General features: G+C 40.2%; 1 protein-coding gene across 1 annotated transcript in view; it reads right to left on the bottom strand.

Annotated features, from left to right (window-relative positions):
* LY75 (lymphocyte antigen 75) overlaps positions 1–17,503 on the bottom strand; it is a 44,046-nt gene extending 26,543 nt beyond the window's left edge. The window contains exons 1-13 of the mRNA XM_053982613.1: positions 17,410–17,503; positions 14,876–15,250; positions 13,883–14,056; positions 13,481–13,645; positions 12,797–12,907; positions 11,041–11,181; positions 9,352–9,540; positions 8,513–8,670; positions 7,563–7,673; positions 6,259–6,347; positions 5,753–5,925; positions 5,379–5,575; positions 3,863–4,005 (exon numbers count right to left, since the gene is read on the bottom strand). Coding sequence (XP_053838588.1) covers positions 3,863–4,005; positions 5,379–5,575; positions 5,753–5,925; positions 6,259–6,347; positions 7,563–7,673; positions 8,513–8,670; positions 9,352–9,540; positions 11,041–11,181; positions 12,797–12,907; positions 13,481–13,645; positions 13,883–14,056; positions 14,876–15,250; positions 17,410–17,503 — 2,120 coding nt within the window. The remainder of the gene's footprint in view (positions 1–3,862; positions 4,006–5,378; positions 5,576–5,752; positions 5,926–6,258; positions 6,348–7,562; positions 7,674–8,512; positions 8,671–9,351; positions 9,541–11,040; positions 11,182–12,796; positions 12,908–13,480; positions 13,646–13,882; positions 14,057–14,875; positions 15,251–17,409) is intronic.
* Positions 17,504–18,033: the final 530 nt, after the last annotated feature.

The following is an 18,033-nucleotide window of genomic DNA, read 5'->3' as shown; positions in this document are numbered from 1 at the left end:
TAGTTTTCTGACATTGCTGAGATAGTGTGATCACTCTAGTGTGATTTTATCATACTGATCAATCTTTAGTCTTCCAATGATAGAACTAAGGAGCCTTTAAAGAGCCAAAATGCCCCATATCACTGCAGAGGGAAAACTGTGAGTCAAACATTCACAAGCTGTCAAGCAGCTAAGTGACTTTTGACTATTTGCCTTTAGGAGCTCATTCTTCTGTGGCTGTTCTTCCAATTAAGAGGCAGAGATCCACTCCTAATTGTCACCTATAGACTTAGTGCAGTTTAAGCAGCTGAGCACCACACAGGAATATCTACTAAAAAGAAAATTTGAGACACTCATTTTGAAACGATTTGCAGATTTGCAGTAATTGCCTGATGCTCTAGAGCAATTTTTCAAACTCCTTCAATTTGTATTTGGCTATTGTGTAATAAATAAATTAAAAACAAAAAGTGTGTCAGGTCAAGAATTTCTCCAGCTTATCTCCCAATTTACAATTACTAGCCTGCAAACAGAACAATGTTTTCAGATGACTGGGCTCTTACACATTAATGTACCTCTTTTGCTTCTTTTGGAATTGTTCAGACATGACCATGAGCAATTTAGTAACTGCTACACTACTCTTGACAGTACTTTTAAGCTTCAGTAAAGCCTTCTGATAACCCTCTGAAATTATACTGTCATCTCATCACAGGAAAGAATTCCACCAACCATTTAAGACAAAGATAAATTAAGACTCTCGATAGCAATTAAGCTGAAAGGAATTTGCTTGTGCTTCAAGTATCTGTCTCCTCATTGCAAAGCATTAAAATTCATCCTGTGGACTGATACCAAAATGGATTTATCAGTGACAGGGTATTCTTTGAGCTACATGCCTGAAATTGTCTCTAAAAACCTAAAGTATCCTGAGTTTTAAACTAAAAAATACATGCAATTTGTGCTTTACAATGGACTCCACACTGACACTGAAAGATGCTAAATCTCTAGCAATCCCTGCAGAATACTGCTGGTTTTTCTTTTACACAGAGCTAAACATTCATAAAAGTCAAATACTACAGGAGCGAATAAATACAGCTCAGATTGTGAAGGGACTATAAACCTGTAATTTTTCTGATCAAATTCTAACTGCCAAAATAGAAACTTATTTTCTCTATCCTTTTATAACAGCTCAAACACAAGATTAAGAGCATAAGTGTAGCTTTTAGGGATTGTAGGTCAACCTAGTTCTTGACAAGAGGCAAAGTATATATCTGGGCCAACTCCTTAAAGGTGCAATTTAAGGCACTATTTAATCTTAGGCAGTGCTGGCCTAAAACTCTGCATGAAGTCCACTGGGCCACCTTGTTCTCCCTGCTGTAACAGGCTACTGCACTAGCTAAATCACATCCTGCTAATCACCTGCTCTTGAGTGGAAGAAAAGAGAAGCTGAATTAACACAATTACTACAACTTTTATCTCAGCTTTATTGCTGTTTTGGCAGTTCTGTTAAGGTGATTTTTTTCTTTCAAACTCAAGTGTTTGTGAGGCTTTCTAGACTCAAAACAATTACAGCAGCAGAGCTGTTCATATAAAAGGCAACCTGGATTTCTTTCCAGTAAGGCATTCTCACTGAAACATTACTTCTAACCAGTCCAAGCTATTTCTCCTCCTGTGTCCAGCATTGCTACCAGCTATAAGATGCAGAATGCTCACAAACACAGACTGAAAAGAATGGAAGTAGCTGAATGGATCTGTTCTGCCCGTATCACGTCCCTTAAAGCCAAATGAGGTTATCTCCTATTTCTTCTAGACAGGGAAGGCTAGCAGGCAAATTCTATTCCTTTTCAATGGCAATAGCCTGACTTGGCTGGAGCAATTCTGGCTCGTATTTGACTCTAAGGTGGAATCTGAGTAAAGAACAGAATGGACTAGGCAAGCTGCCCTTTTCCTGGTGAACCAAAATGACTCTAGCTAACATTTAAAAACAAACAACTCTCAGTGAGTCACCAGAGAACTGTGCAAGGGGAAAAAACCTGAAACCAAGAGAGTCGAAGTGTGGCTCCTTCCCCAAGCTGAAATGAATGCACTGAATGAATGCTTTAAGTTGGAGTTTGCACTGAGTAAATACAGAGCATACGAACAAAGTGCATGCCAGCACACTCCAGCAGCTAATCATGTCTAATATCACCTGAGCATGATTTCTTCCAGGTAGCTAAAGTATTTGTTCTTGGTGAAATAATTCACATGGTTTGCTATTTCAAATGAGCTTGATTTTTAGATTAACTACCCTTGACATCTGACCTCCAAAATATGTATGTAATCAACACCTCTGAGTAATTTAAAAGCATAACTACCTTCAACAATTCTTTATGTTATCTAAACAAACATTATTTAAAATACCTCAGGCAATATCAACTATGTAGTATTTCAGTTCAGAATGTTCTGAAGTGCTAAGAAAGGGGTTAGCCCAGATGAAAATATTGTGTTTTCAGTTATATTTTATATGAGCAGTTACTCCAACACCGACTGCAGAGTCAATTTCTACCAGGCTCAATATATGGACCCCCATTATAAGTTCTGCTGGAATAATATTGAAATACTGGGACTTATCATCTTTCAGTCTAAGTTTGAAATTTCTGAACTATGGGAAATGCAGGAGCATTGTGTATCAACTGACTTCCTGGAAAGACAGAAGTCTCCACCTTTAAACTCCTAACAGAAAATATAATTAATACCTCAGACAGTCTCCAAGCTGAAAAGCAGCTCCAAGTACTTGCAGGAAAATAAAATGTTACTTCTCTATTCACATTTCATAGTAGATTAGGTGCACTAAAACAAAATTTGTAATTGCAAAACCATCTAATAAGGTCTGCAGCTAGAAATAATTTGTGCACAGATTTTTATTGTGGGACTTCAGCCAGTTTAGCAAAGGAATCACAAGTGGCTTTTATACAAGCTAAACTATCTATATATAGAGCATACAAGTTTGGTTTTGTCTCTTGTTAACATAAACACTGAGTAATTTTCATGACTTGTGCATTTCTAAAAAAAGTTCACTGGTTTCTCAAGAAGGCACCTCTTCAGTCAGGTTTAAAAATTTAATCACAGCGTTGTATGCTGTCAGCTTCTGTAATAATCCCAATTTAGTTTGTTGATGAAAAAATTTACATCACATAACTGGCAGCATTTGAATTTAAGCAGGCAAAAGTTCTTAAAAAACAGACTGTCAATCAAAAAAACCATATTACACAAGGATCTGACATCACACCAATGCCTAATAAAGCTTTGCAGTGACAGTTCATTTGATAAAAAATAAAGCTTTAAACTCATAAATTATTTAGCATTTAATCTGTTGATACCAGAACACTCAGCACACCCATCTATTGCCCATATAGTGTTAGTGCAGCTATGCCAAATAGGATCTGTGCCAACCAGATTGCTGGACACTACATTATTCACATTTTCAAAAGTTAGCACCCAGTTTAGTCAGGAAGCATTTCATGAATAAAAATGAGACTTATCTGAAAAACTGAAATAATAACTCATCTCTAAAGAATGTACCAGTAAAGAGTAGGTACGTTTACCATCTAGGTGTGCCAAAATTCAACACATAGAAGGAATAATTTCTTGTAACAACAGACTTAGATTTGAGCTTTGAGCATCTTCCATTACATAAATTTCTCTTCCTGTGCTGCCTCTAGCAATGTGAAATATTTGCCCAAGCTGTACTCCCGTCACATTTTCCAGCAAGGCAGTTCAAATGCCACATCTTAGTGCTCTGTGGGAAACACAGGTGTCACACACAAGCTCATATTTGCCATTTGTGGGCAGCAGCAGCATTTGCGATCCACTGCAGAATCAAAGTTTTAGAACATGGCTAGTTTGTTACCTGATCATTTTTCTCAGGATAGAATGAAGTGCCTTGATTTCTTCTGAGTGGCTAAAACTAGGCAGATGGCCTCCAAGGGCTTCACAGAACCTTTCTGCCTCTTCCCAAGTCCTGGTTCGCAGCACTCTTTCACTATGGAAGAACTTCACAACAGCCAAACATCAGAGCAGAAAAATGACACATGAGGCAGTATTTTTAAAACACTCCTGTTCTACTAAAATATGGACACCTGAGATTTAATAACTTTATTTCCATAGGGAAAGAACTTGATTTTTTAGCAATTTTTCTTTCAGTTTGCTTGACACCAGCCAGACTCTGAAGTTTACCTGACAAAATTTGTTTCAAACACAACATACTCCACATGACGGACTTCCTCTGTTTTTCTTTACCAGAAAGATTTTAGAAACCACCAGCCAGCTCATTCCATAACTGCAAGTCAAGTTGTAAGTTTTAAGGGATGCTGCTCTTTCAAATTTATGGTGAACTATAAAGCCTAATGTTCACTTAAACTGGGCTCACTTCAGGGCTGTGCATGAAGAAAGTTCTTTGGCATGAAGAAAGTTCTTTGCATACAGTTCTTGGAAACCTGTATGCGTCTGAGGTGCAAGTTTGGCTTGTACACCTCAGCTAACGCATCCACTTGATTCCCTTGGTTTCAGTCCAAAACAATTCCCATCAGCTGGATCTCTCTGCACAGACATGCTGCATTTGGTCAACAGCAGTTGTGGAGAATCTGCCAGGGCCAGCTGTCATGTCCATCAGCTATGGGACAGCTATGCTGCACAGCAGCACAGACCTATCCCTTTGGGATACTCGCCCACACCCTTGTTATTCAAGCTGGCTTTCCCCACTTTGTTACATGAGCTGTTTACAAGAAACAGTTCATTGCAGACACTGAGTTGAAAAAAAAAATTAATCCAATGAACAGCATCAGTTTTAACTTGATTTAATTTTTAATAGGAGGAGAAAAATCTGCATTTTTAAGTAAAATTTTGTTTAAGCCATTCCAGCTAAAAACACAGCTGCTTGCTTCCACTGTTCACTTCAAAACAGTAAAACACAACTGAGGCTGAATGTTTTTATATATCCACATTCAAACGAGAGAAAATCCTACCTCTCCTATCTGTACTCTTAGAGTACAGAAAGGAAAAAGGGCAAGGGAAGGTGATGCTTTCCTTCCCTATCCAGGTGTCTGTGCATGCCTGAGGGCAGCAGGGAGGACACAGGCACAGCACCCTCCAACAGCATCAGGCTCCTGAGGCAGCAGTACAGGGCCAGTGCTGTGGCCCCAGTCAGATGCCCACAGAAAGAGGCACAATGCACCTTCCAGGAATGGCAGAGGATGATGCAGGACACTATCTACAGGCAGTCAATCTGAATCAACACCAATTCCCTCTCCTGGCGAGGAGCACCTTTAAAATGCCCTCGAGAGCAGCTATGCCTGCAAAATGGCTGATCACTCACTTCCTCCAAGACAGTAATGAGCAATTAACATCAAACAGGAATAACATTTTACCTTGTAGCAGGCAAGGCCAGATCCATTATGCCACCCAGGGGGACAGGGATCAGTTGGCTTTGGGAGTACTTCTGGCTCCTTGGGCTTGCCAATATATTTTTTGCAGATGGAAAATGCCTTAGTGGTTTTACAATCCTTAGTTTCCCACTTTCCAAGAGAATTTCCACTGGACATGGCCACACATCCTCCTGAAAATTCTAAAATTAAAGCCACCAAAACCACATTTAAAACCATTGGCTGGTTTCCAAAAAAGCCCTGACATAATTGTGAATTACTACTTTACTGCATTCTTGGAGTTCTGTAACATGGCACTCCAGTGCTTGCTCAGTATAAAAGGACAGTATTTTTTTTATGTTTTTCGTTTTCAAATTTACCTGGTTGCATGGAATTCCAGTTAGTGTATGTCACAGCTTCAGGTGCTTCCCCTTTCACTGTACCCCAGGAATATATTCCTGACTGGCTAATATCCTGCAAACCAGTCCAGAAGTACTTTTCTTCAACTTTCATGTGCTTCCTAATTAGGCTGTTAATAAATTCTTGTTCAAATCTGAAAATTCACAGATTAATTGTAGTCAATATTTGAAAGATACCAAACTTCTGAGATAATTTAAAAAACAGAAGTATTACATGAGTCAGTTCAAGCAGTCATCCAGGCAGTCCCATATTCAAATGGGGTCAGGAGGCTGAGAATTCTCATACTTCCAAGAAGGTTTCACATTGTAAGTTTACCACTGTCACACATTTCTAGTTCTTGGCAAAAGCAATTCTCTCACTACTTTTTATTTATAAATCATTAGTTATCATACAACAGTTTTCATCTCTGATTTTATCTCCAGTATTGTGATGTTAAACCTGCTCACAAATTACAAATGTGCTTTACCTGTTCATCACTGTAAGATTGCACTGGGCTCCAAATGAGACTTCCACTTTATCAATCCTGTAACAGTAGTTTCCATGTCTCTCCCATCCCTGGTTAGCGAACAAAAAGCACATTTATACAAAACAACTTAATTTAGGCATTACCTACAGGAGAAAATAAATCATTGCCAACACTGGCTGGTGCCCACAAGCTGGCACAGCATACACAAGAAAGAAATGCACTGTGTCACACACAAGGTCCACTATCATCAACTCTCAGATTCACAGTTGTAAAAAATAATGCAGCCACAGGAATAAAATACACCACTGTTTCAGCTTGCCTGGGCAGAGTCTTCTGACCACTGTTGCATTTACAGAGAGAAACACAAGGGCAACAGCCCAGTCCTGTTCAAAACAATAGGAGTTTTCATGCTGTTCCACCAACGCCAGGATTCAAACACAAGAATACTAGGAAGGCATACACCAGTGTTTCATTACCTCTGAGAAAAATACTTGATACTGAAAATGTGTGAACTTACAAAATTTCTCAATAATTCAAACATTTCTCCCCATATTTACAATGAAATTTCAAGAAACATTAATGCATTAACTCTTTTCTAGCCTAGCAGTGCCACTAGTGTCAGATCAGCACAGAAAAATGTAAGTCTACATGCTGGTAGTCTCCGAAAAGACAGAGTAAAAAGGTCACGTAGAAAGAAAGATAAGGGGTAAACATCTTTCCTGTTGCAAGCAATATGCCACACAAAACTGAACCAAGTAACTCTGAAGTAGTCAGCTATCCCAAGCTAGCTCAAAAGACAAAAGTTTTATTTAAGCCATAAGATGTTGTACTGCAAAAAAAACCAAAAAAACCAAAAAGCCCCCACCTTTATTCAAGTCATAGAACAAAAATGAGAGCCAGTGAAGGGCAACAAACCTAATCCCAGTTAACAATCTCTGCATATCTTTATGTTGCAAAGTGCTTATCCTAAATTTTAAAACATAATTTGAGCAAAAACAACAGAACAAATGGTTTTATCAATTACATTTCTAATAAAATCAGTTTCTTTTAAATAAACAAATAAACACAACCTCTCCTAGGCCCAGGCTCCTAATGCTTTCATCAATAGAGAGATTAATAATACACCCTGAGCCTGCTTATGAGAATGGGAAATTTGCTTTATGCTATATAAAGGTCCTTTTTCAGATAAAATGTTTCACAGACTTTAATGAACGGACAAGAAAAAATGGAAGTAGAGAAAGTAAGTGATTTCAAGCAGGCTTCTGAGCCACATGACAATAAAAGAAATAGAGACTTCCTATTACCTCTTCCAATGAACAACTTTTATCTGATTTTGTTTCATTCAAAATTTCTCCTTTTTTCTTGCAAACATATTTCAATTTTTCTTCACAGGATTTGACCCTCCATTGTCCTAGCTGTAAGCATGAAAGGAAAAAGAAGTATTTTAAATTCTAACAATCTCTGAATTCCTGTGTTAGCAGGGGCTGTTTCCATTGGCAGGAAAACCCAAATGCCTCTAGTATAGATATTGGGTGGGATGCCCTGGATTATACGCACAGGCACATGTTTGGAGGGGACAGGCAAAGCTGACACACATGGGGATGGGAGGATTCTGGATCACATCCAGAAAGGAAAGAAAAGGCCAGGGTGGTGCCAACTCTCTTAGATCAGGAAGGGAATAGGTGCAGGAGGTGCGCTCAGCTTAATGTGGAAGTAGCACAGAGACAGCTCAGGGGAGCTGAGCACAAGCTCCAGTGCCAGGCTGCTGACACAGCAGGCAAATGCATGCTCCGCTTTTCTAATGAATCTGCAGGATGCTGCACACAGCCTGCTTCCCACTCTTAGTGACCTCCTTCCTTCACCAACACCCTTTTTAGACCATTCCAATCTCAGACTGGGTGACCCAAATTGTTCTGGGAGATGACTGAACCCAGATATCCCTTCCTTCCTACCTTTCTGCCAGAGACATGCAGTAACCCAAAATACAGAGTGACAAGGCCAACTGTCTGGCCAACAATGTGGTAATCTCACAGCTGGGAGCAATTTCTTCCATTCTTTGCAGTACATGGCTACAAAGTTCTAGATAAATAATTTTAAGAAATTTGCTTGTAGAAAAATGTATTTTAAAGATTATTCCAGAAATAAGATCCGCTATCTGCTTTGTCCCCCTCCTTGACTTTCATACACACCAATGCTGCCTCTACTATAATGAAAAAATACAAACCAACAACCAAACACCACACTGTATTCCTACCTTGCCTGAATATGACACGCAGTTAGGAGTGCTGTTAAAGGGAACTTTTGGTTCATTCTGATCCCAGTAGGTAAAAACCACAGGCGAACGATCTGACCATTTGAACAAGGTTGGCACATCGTCACTCTTGAGACCCATCCACATTTCCTCTTCAACATCTGTAATTTAAAATTTGGACAACATTTTCATTTCAATATAATATTCAAACTAACAGGAAAGCAATGTGTTATCAGCAAAATTAAATTTTTTATCATACTGCACAGAAGTGAAAAATACTGTGCAGCAGTATAGTGATATTATTTTTCTTACAGTGAGAAAAGACCATATGTTTGTTATCTTGTTTCTTAACTTATATTCACATGACTATGAGTAAGCTCAACAGAGAAGGAAGAAATGGGAAAAAAACCCAACCACAAACAAACAGAAATAACGAATACATAAGCAAAAAAACTCTCAACCAAATTTAGAGTGTATGCAAAGACATAACATCAAACACTACCAATACTATTTATTAGTTCAGTGACTCAGCAGTAAAAAAAATTGACCCAGCTATCTACTATTCTCTTTGAACAAGCAAATTAAGCATAAAGTATTACAAAACTAGAAGTAGGTTAGCCCAGGAAATAAATAAGTTAATAGACTGAAGCAGAACAAGTCCTAACACAGGAGGCTTAGATGTGCACAACAACATTCAACACTAGCCTGAGTACAAGCTCAGCATTAACACCCACACTTAAAAGCTAGAGGTTATGACAACCATATGCTAGAACATGGAAAGCAGTTTGTAATTTATAGTGTGCAGCACTTGGTGCTTGACCTTTACAACTACCCCAACTCACCATTATGAAGCTTTGTAACAACCAGTTCAACATCTGCTAATGAGTGAAGGCTGATGAGGTCACTCTTGTTTGCTTTGCACAACTCATCTGCTGAACTCCAAGGTGCCTGGTTGTTTATCAGCATGTAGCAAAAGCCGTCGTGGGGGAGCCAGCCCAGATCACAGCGAGTATCCACATGTCTCCAAAAGTCTAATAATGAAGAGAAATGAATAGTGCAAGGGGTTGGCTTTAAAGCCAGCAGCACCTTGAAAATAGCCAGAAGGCAGAACGTATTCACATCCCTTCAGGGCTCATGTAAGAAAGGGTCACAGCTTAGTCAAACAAATAGACTTCAATGTAGCATTAGGAGAACTCATAATATTTTGGGGCCATGAAGTAGGCAGAAGGAGAAAGAAGTTAGTGGGAGTGAAAGCAAGGCAGGACTGCATTACATTAAGCTGGTCTTAGCGAAAGATTCAAAAGTAATTGTAAGAAAGATTTCAAAAGCAACTGAGGACAAAGCAAATTGATTAATTGCAGGAAAGAAACATGCAACTCAACAAATGCCTAGTTTTAAATATTTTTTTCTTCTCAAGATATTCAAGAATTCTAACTAGTTTTAATGGATACTGGAAAGGTATATAATAATAGCCTTTCTGGTTCAAAACACACTATAAAATACTCCAACCACAGGAATTATGTTTTTAAATGAATAAAACACTATATAAACACTGGTAATAACTCTACATACCCCACTGAGGAGCCACAGAACAGACAAAAATTGTTAACTGACCACTAGCTTTCAGAGTATCACTGGGAAATCTGAACCAGTTCAGTTAAATTTAAACTGATTACTATTTCTTCTTCAAATGCACACACCTCTCCAGGGGAAGCTGGAGAGAACATGCCTTAGCCAGAGACACTTCACGCTCCTTCTCCTCTAGACCTCCCTGTCATTCAAGGACAATTAACTTTTAGTAAAAGTTTTTGCAGGAGAGCGCTGGGAAGTGGGAGAGGCCAAAGCATGCATAGAATAAGAGGTCATGGGCATGGGAAGGGTGGGACATTCAGGTGTAGATAAATGGCCAAAAGCATGGCCATTGTCACTGTAAACACTGAAGGCCTCTGTGTGTGTTTAGGTAGGGATAAAGGAATTATTATCTTGTAAGAACTGTTACGGGTCCAGTAAAGATTACATACTGAGCAAACTACCAACTCTTGCACTCTGATTTTCAGTCCTTGGCCTGGTTTCAGAGGACAGTAAGATTACCTGACTAGTTCTATTTGAATTCAACAGAGTTTGATCCAAGACCCAGGTAAGTCCCATTTTATGTCAACACACATCAACAGTGAGAGAAACAGGCTTAAAGCAAAGGTGGAAAGGTTTTGAGTGCAACTGCCAGTTACAGACTGCCAGTAATACATGAAAGAAGGCACAAGCCACGGAGGAAAATGCGATGAAAAGGGCAGGACTGCTGCAAAATGCTTTATGCGTGAATGAGAAAGCTGCAAAAAATGGAAACTGTTTGTGATACATCATCTTGACACTGAAGAAACAGAGTTTGCTTCTGCTCTGCTAAAAAACCAAAGCTGTTGTGAAAATGTTCTGGCAGAGATGCCTGAAAAGGCTTGGGAGGGAAAAGAATGACTCCATAAGTGAACATTATACTTGTATTAACATACAAAGTGCAAAAATGCAAACTGTCCTACCTGGACCGCTTGAAACGTCATTGAGTGACTTCTTGCAAGCATATGGAAGCTCAGTCCCACAGTGGTAACTCTGCCACTGACCTGAAGTAGCATTCACCACCACACAACTCTTCCCATCCAGCAGAGATAAACTCTGCATATCTATAGACAGGAACAAATAAAAATGTAACAGCACAAGTTATCACACAGTAAGGCAGTGACTACTGGTTTTCAATACAAGAATAACACTCTTTGGATAGTACGGCACCTTGTATTTGAAGAACATAATTTGCATCAACTCAGGGAAGCTGTCCTAGCACAGGTCCCACAGAATGTTTTTTCTGAGAGAAAGTTTCAGAATCAAGGAATCTTGACTTCTTTTCCAATGTTTAATCATAGAACCAGGAGGAATGTTCTATTTACAATAAAAGAAACCCTGGCTGAGCACTTTCCCAGACTAAAAATATCTCAGGGGAGAGCCATTTTCACAGCCCTCAGTTTCCTTTGGCAGTCCCATTCCACCCTCACTCCAAACACAGTTCTTCAATGCTAACCATAACCTTTACCATAACAGAAACCTTAGACAAGGCTCCAGATTTGAAACAGCACAGAGAGTAACTCTTTTTTTGCAGTCTTCAACTTCCCTTGGAGCCCCTTTCCAATGGAACTTTTTGATTTTTTTTTTCTTGGAGCCTCAATACAAATCCAGGCTGTGACCTACACAGAGCACCTCAGCTCCTCTTGTACTGGCTTAGTTCAGGCTCTGGGTAAATCTCAGTTCTCCATGAAAGAGAACAGCAGGACAAGGACAGGGTCTTTTCAGATGGGTAAAGTGAAAGGAAAAGTAATGGCCTCAACTTGCAGATACCAAAATTTCTGTAAGGCACCAGTAAGTTACAAGCGGGATAGACATGAATATGTCTGCCATGACTGCAGACTAAATTATGTCACTGTATCTCAGGATAGTCTGGCCTCTAGCTCTGCATTACAGTCCTACAAAGTGGTCACAGTTCTAGAAGAAGGTGCAGTCAATAGTACAAGCAGCAAAGTTCTTAACCTTTCCACAAGATAGAGCGCATTTGGAAAATCCCATGGAAATCTCTTAGCAAAGTTATCAAAGAAGTAACAGAAACTACATCTCAACTTTTCACAGAATTCCAGTTGCAGCACTATTCTAGAAACTAAAAGAAAAAAGAGAATTCCACTTTAAAAAGCTCAAATTCAGCTTGAATGACAAACATTAGCTTAAATATTCCTGATGACTATTACTCTGGATTCTCATATACATATAGATTCATAAAATATTTGTGAGAACATTACAAATTCATCCTGGAAAATCCAAATAGTCTCACTCATCTTACCAGCATCTTTGGAGTAATTAAAAAAGGTTTTTCAAGGGTTTTATACTTCTTTCATCTTCACCTTGAAACAAATTTAGGCAACCTTGAAGTTTAAAAACCCAAGCTTCTAAGTAACATCAGTCCTTGCGCATACACAATCAGAATATTTGAGGGAACTCAGTGTCATTCTGTCAGTGGGAGGAGAAATTTAGCAGCTAGGAAAGCCGTGGATACTTCACCAAAATGGACTTCAAAAATACTGTTTAAGTTTTACCTTTTTTGAGATTTATTAACCTAATCAGCTGTAAACATAAAATGAGAATAGAAAGATTTGCTGGCTAGGAGTAAAAGATGCCTCTGAAAGTGGAATAAGATGGAAAAAAAGTAATACTAGTTACTGTTGAGAATGTTGTCAATATCACCAGAAAAAACAGTACCTGGATGCCAGTTGAGAAAATTCAGAGGTTTGTGATCTGACCACTGCCACCCACCAGAAACATCCAGTTGATTTAAGCCAATCCAGAAGATCTCAGCAATGTCATCCTTGCCTAGAGATATTTTTTTTAAAGAAAACAATTGTATAAAATGCTCATCTTTTATTGGGCTCTTTTAAATTGAAAATGCATTCTGAAATGGTATGCATTTCAGGAAAGAAAGATTGCGACTATAATTGGACATGCAAACTTTCTTGAACTGAAGAGAAATAAATCCACACAAGCCTTCCCTCCCAGTGTCTGCACATGTTTCTCCTTTGGTTTTATAATCCCAAAGGCACTTGGATAATTTCTCCAGGTCAAGACTGAACATCAGGGAGGACAATTTCACAGTAAGAGAGTAACATGTTGCTAAAACACCAGCTGCCACTCTGGCCTGTATATAAGATTTTGGGGATATTCCTCACTAACAGTATGAACAATACCCTAACTGCTATAATGAAATCATACAGATAAATTTAAATAACTCCCTAAAATGAGATTAGCACCTTAGTTTTGCTACACAAGTGAAAGCCAAAATATTTAAAGTGCAATCAACTTTTGACCCAGAGATTTAGGACAGAAACTAAGTGCTGCCTCCAGTTTATAAAAACTTCCCAGTATTCATATGTGAATAATTACACATACCTTGTATGTAACTTAATTCAGATGCATTTTGGATGCTAAGCAAATCTCCTCCTTGCCTTTGACATGAAATATAAGCTTCCTTCCAGGAAAGAGCAGACTGTGTATTAAACTGGTAGCAATTTTCAGAGCCTGGATCATGTTCCCAGATATCATGACAACCATCCTCTGTTTAAAAGAAGCAGAAGGTACTTCTAACTAAAACTATACAGAAACATTATGAAAGTTTCAAAAGAATAAGTTTTGAATATAATACTGAGGGTTTACTGATTTTTATATTGGTCATCACTAATACTTGCAGTTTAAGCCAATGCTGCAACAGCTTAATAGCCACACAAAGATGGAGCTATACATCAGAGAAGTGACAGAATGCTTTTAGGATGTCTATTTAGAAATCCAACGTGCCTGGCTGTAAGCAGATTCCCCATTTTCCATCGTGAGAATAATCTTCAGAAGTGGCGCACCATTTCCCACCCGTGTGAGTTTCATCCTGAATGCAGTCATGATGCCACACCTTGTTATACAGAAAGGGGAACTCACAGGGTTTGCCATAAGAGTTGCCATCTTTGGTATAAACTTCTGCAGAAAAAAAAAAGACGAAAAAAAAGAAGTAAAATGAGTAAATGCATCCCCCTTGCTTAGACATGCGTTACTGCTTGTACAGAGACAGTTAACCTAAATGCACACAAATCACACTCGTCTTTTTGTTACAGATAATATACAACAATGTCAGAGATGAAAAAAAAATACATTGAGAAATATTTTTCTGTACTTTTTCTTCTGAGAAACGGCAGAAACTTGTCTCCCCTATCCTGGTAAGTTATGGATAATTAATTGTCCTATTGAAATCCAGGTGCTTTGCAGAGTCCCCCAGAACAAGGACTCTTAACAATCAACACATACAGAAGAAGGAAAGGTAAAGCACATTTTCACCACTTCTTCCGGCAAGCATGTGATTTCAGACAATACTGGCTTCCATGGCAAGTGCACACACTACCATACCAAAGCTCACAGTCCAGCAGGCTGTGAGCTGGCAGCATGCTCTAAATTTGACTGTATAGCCTACCAGCAAAGAAAACATCCTCAAACCCGGCTAACAGAAAATTGCTTATTATGGTGAGGAGGGCAGAGTCAGTTCTGATAGAAGATGGTTGGTATTTCATAATTAAATATGGGGCGAGGGGGGGAATTAAATCTGCTAAGAAAGCCATTCAGTAACACAACTTCTGCAGTTGCTGTTATTTTTTATTAAAAACCTTTAAAGTTTCTCTCTACAGCACAACATTCTATTGTTTTACTGATCAATCTTTTCACATAGATAATTTTAAGAACTTATTGGCAAAGACATACTCAAAAAGCCCTTAACAAATAAAAAAAATCTTCAAAGTGCAAACTTACCGCGGTAGGGATACCGACAGATATCACTGGAGGAATTGTTGCTTTTCCACTGGTCTGTTGCATTTATGCTTGCAGTCACATAGTTATTCTTGATAGTTACTTTGTACTGAGATGCACCAACGATGGAAGCATCAGCACATCGCCACCACAGCCTTAATTCTGAGTTACAATCAACCATTTTCAGGCGAGACACTGATTTGGTGAATATATCAAGTCCCAGGCACTGCTTGGACCCCAGGTGAAAGAGGCGATTCTGGGATACCCATTTCCATAAAGCTTCACTCGTGTCCCTGCAGTCATCTATGACTATCAGTGAGTTTTTAACTTGTATGCACTTGTTCTGTTTGTCATGGCGAATGGTGAAAGCATCATTGCCTGTATAAGAACGAACATATGGCTATGATTTCATATCATTTTCACAGGAAGCTCATTTTTAAAAGGGTAATCACATTCTGAGAAATACTTTCAGAGAAGTACCACAACTGCTGTTCATATGTAAAACCACCTCTTTTGTAGAGGGCACATTCAGTGCATTTTCCTGTTCTTTAGTGAGTCTTAACTTCTGTGAAAAAAGAGCTCTTTCCAAGACTTTATAAAACCAGGAGAGACAAAATGAGACTTCTAGGTCCAATTCTAGTGATAAGAAGAATTCCTCTACATTTAACACATACTGATTGCATCAGCCCCTGATTAATTTGCCATCTTACTGGGTAAAGAATCTTGTCTTCATGCCTATCTGCAAACACAGTAACACACACAACAGACACCATAAAATATAATTAATAATAATATTCACTTACTAAGTACTTTTTTCATATATGATACACAGCATGTGAGGTTTACATTTAAACCAGTCTGTAGGTGCAGCTGCAGTACTCCTAGGTTAACTAGCACTGCTTTGAGGAGAAAGTTTTAGAATGAGTATCCCACCAAAGACAGCACACAACAGATTAGGAGTGTAATTTTTAAAATTATATAGGGACCCTAGTTTCATTTTCAGTTGTGATGAGTTTCATTTTAATTTCTGGTGTAGTTTGTGATTAAAGAGAAAAATTAAAGTTGATAAAGCACAGTATACCATTTAAAAAGTTTATGGATCACCCTGCTAATAAAAGCTAACACCTCTGTCAGTAAAAGAACACTTCTTACAAGCAGCAGTAGGTTTAATCAAACCATGGAAAAATGCCCTAAAACTATTTCTATGCCACAATAAAGATGGCTCCACAGTGTAGAACTTTCACTAATCAGGCTGAAATGGACCATGGCTGTCTCAGACCCACAAGGCTATTATTCTGCTGCTTAAATAAGGAATCTGCTGAGTAGTATTTTGTATTTAATAGTAATGCACCGTCAATCACATTCCTACTGCGTTTTTCTGTTATGACTTTCTAATAGGTTTGGCTGAACAGGAAGGAAAATATTAAATTATGTTAATGCAGTGAATTTTACCACTACTTCCCAGTATACCCATGAATTTTCCCCCGTGTAAGTGCCAAACAGTATTTAAATAGTACCTAGCTGATCACACTGTAAAGAAGAATCTGTAATCACCCACCTACTACAGTGAATTTTTTAAAGCAGCACACCAACTTCAACCGTCCCTTTCATCCTACTAAGACACTTTAACAACCAAACCTGCTTTTTCAGCGCTATATCTGCTTTTGTTTTTATTCTTCCCTCATGGCTTTCTTCCTCTTTTTTATTTCTTGTAACAACTTTTTAGCCTCTTCTCACATCGTCTTTCACTTCTTCCTCCACAACCCCTTACACTGATGCCAAGTGGAAAAAGCACTTTTTAAAATTTCCCTGGAAAAACTGCTTATGTTTTCTCACCAAATCTCTCTGGTACCAATTTCTTAATAATTACTCCAGATCAATGCTCTGGCCATGAAGTTTTAGTGATATCTTCAGCTACCAACCTGAGCCTGTTACTATCACAGGATATAAAAAAATATGTGAGGTGCAACTTAGCGAAGAACTCAGCTTGTTTCCCGGAAGCTCTGACTAGGCTAGGGGCTGTGGTCTACAAGAATTTGCTCAACGCGAAACTTTTCCACCTGCTTCCTGTCGGGTAAGGCGAGCCTCCTTCTCCATCTCCCTGCGCATACAGCGGCGGCTAACAGCGACGGAGGGGCGCGCTGCCGGGAACTGCCCGTGCTCGGGCGACTCCTGCCCCCGAGCTGTCAGGCCAAAGGCCGCGGCCCGGCCCCGGCTCCGCGGGCACCGGGAACGTGGCACCGCGGCCGGCGGGGGCGGCGGCGGCTTTCGCGACGCCGCAGGCCAAGCGCACGGTCCGAGAGGGAGGTCCGGGGCTTTTTCCAGCCTTCTTCGCTTCTCCTTCTAAGTTTCCCAGGTTGTTTCCACGCAGTTGGACTTTGCCACCGAGAGCAGCGCCCGAAGGACCGCCGGGGCGGAAGGCCCGTCACACCGCCCCCTGACCCGCCCAGGCGCCCGTCGGGGCGCTCAAGGACCCTCCGCGCTCGCAGCGCTCCCGCGCCCCGCCTCCCCCTTCGCCCGGCGGGCGCCCGGCTTACCTGCGGGGTCGCGGCGGGCCGCGCAGCACAGCAGGAGCCAGGCGACGGCGAGGGCGAGGCCGCAGGCGCGCACGCAGCGCCCGGCGCCCGCCATCGTCCCCCGCGGCGCGCAGGCTGCGCGGAGCGGCCGCGCTGCCGGGCTCGCCGTGCCCCAGCGCCGCGCCCGCCGCTCCGCCGGCGCCGCCCATTGGCCGCCCCGCGCGCGTCACTTGTTGCCAGGAGGAAAGCGGCCCCCGAGGTTGGGGCGAGGCGGGGCCGGCCCGGCCGGAGCGGGGCTGCGAAGCCGCGAGCGAAAACGTGAGAGTGAAGGGAAAAGGCGGGGAGGAAGAGAAAAAAAGAGGAAAAGTAAACGGGGAAAAAAAAAAAAAAAAAAGGAAAGTAATTAAAAAAAAAAAAGTGGAAAACCCGAAGAAAGACTGGAAAAGCAGATCGAATTGTCGCACGGTCAGAAAAGTTAAAACTAAAAAAAAAAAAAAAAACCCAAAAAACTTAGAAGCTCACTTGGGGAAAAAGGGGGACGCCTAACTGCTAAACTGCTAAAAGTGAAGAAAAGGCAACAGGTGAATAGAACAATCTAAAATTAACAAGCACACGGAAGTAAAAGATTTTAACTGGTACAAACAA

Source organism: Vidua macroura, chromosome 7 (genome assembly GCF_024509145.1).
Source record: "Vidua macroura isolate BioBank_ID:100142 chromosome 7, ASM2450914v1, whole genome shotgun sequence".
NCBI lineage: Eukaryota > Metazoa > Chordata > Aves > Passeriformes > Viduidae > Vidua > Vidua macroura.
Note: the sequence above shows the minus strand (reverse complement) of the source record. Positions and strands in the feature narration are given on the sequence as shown.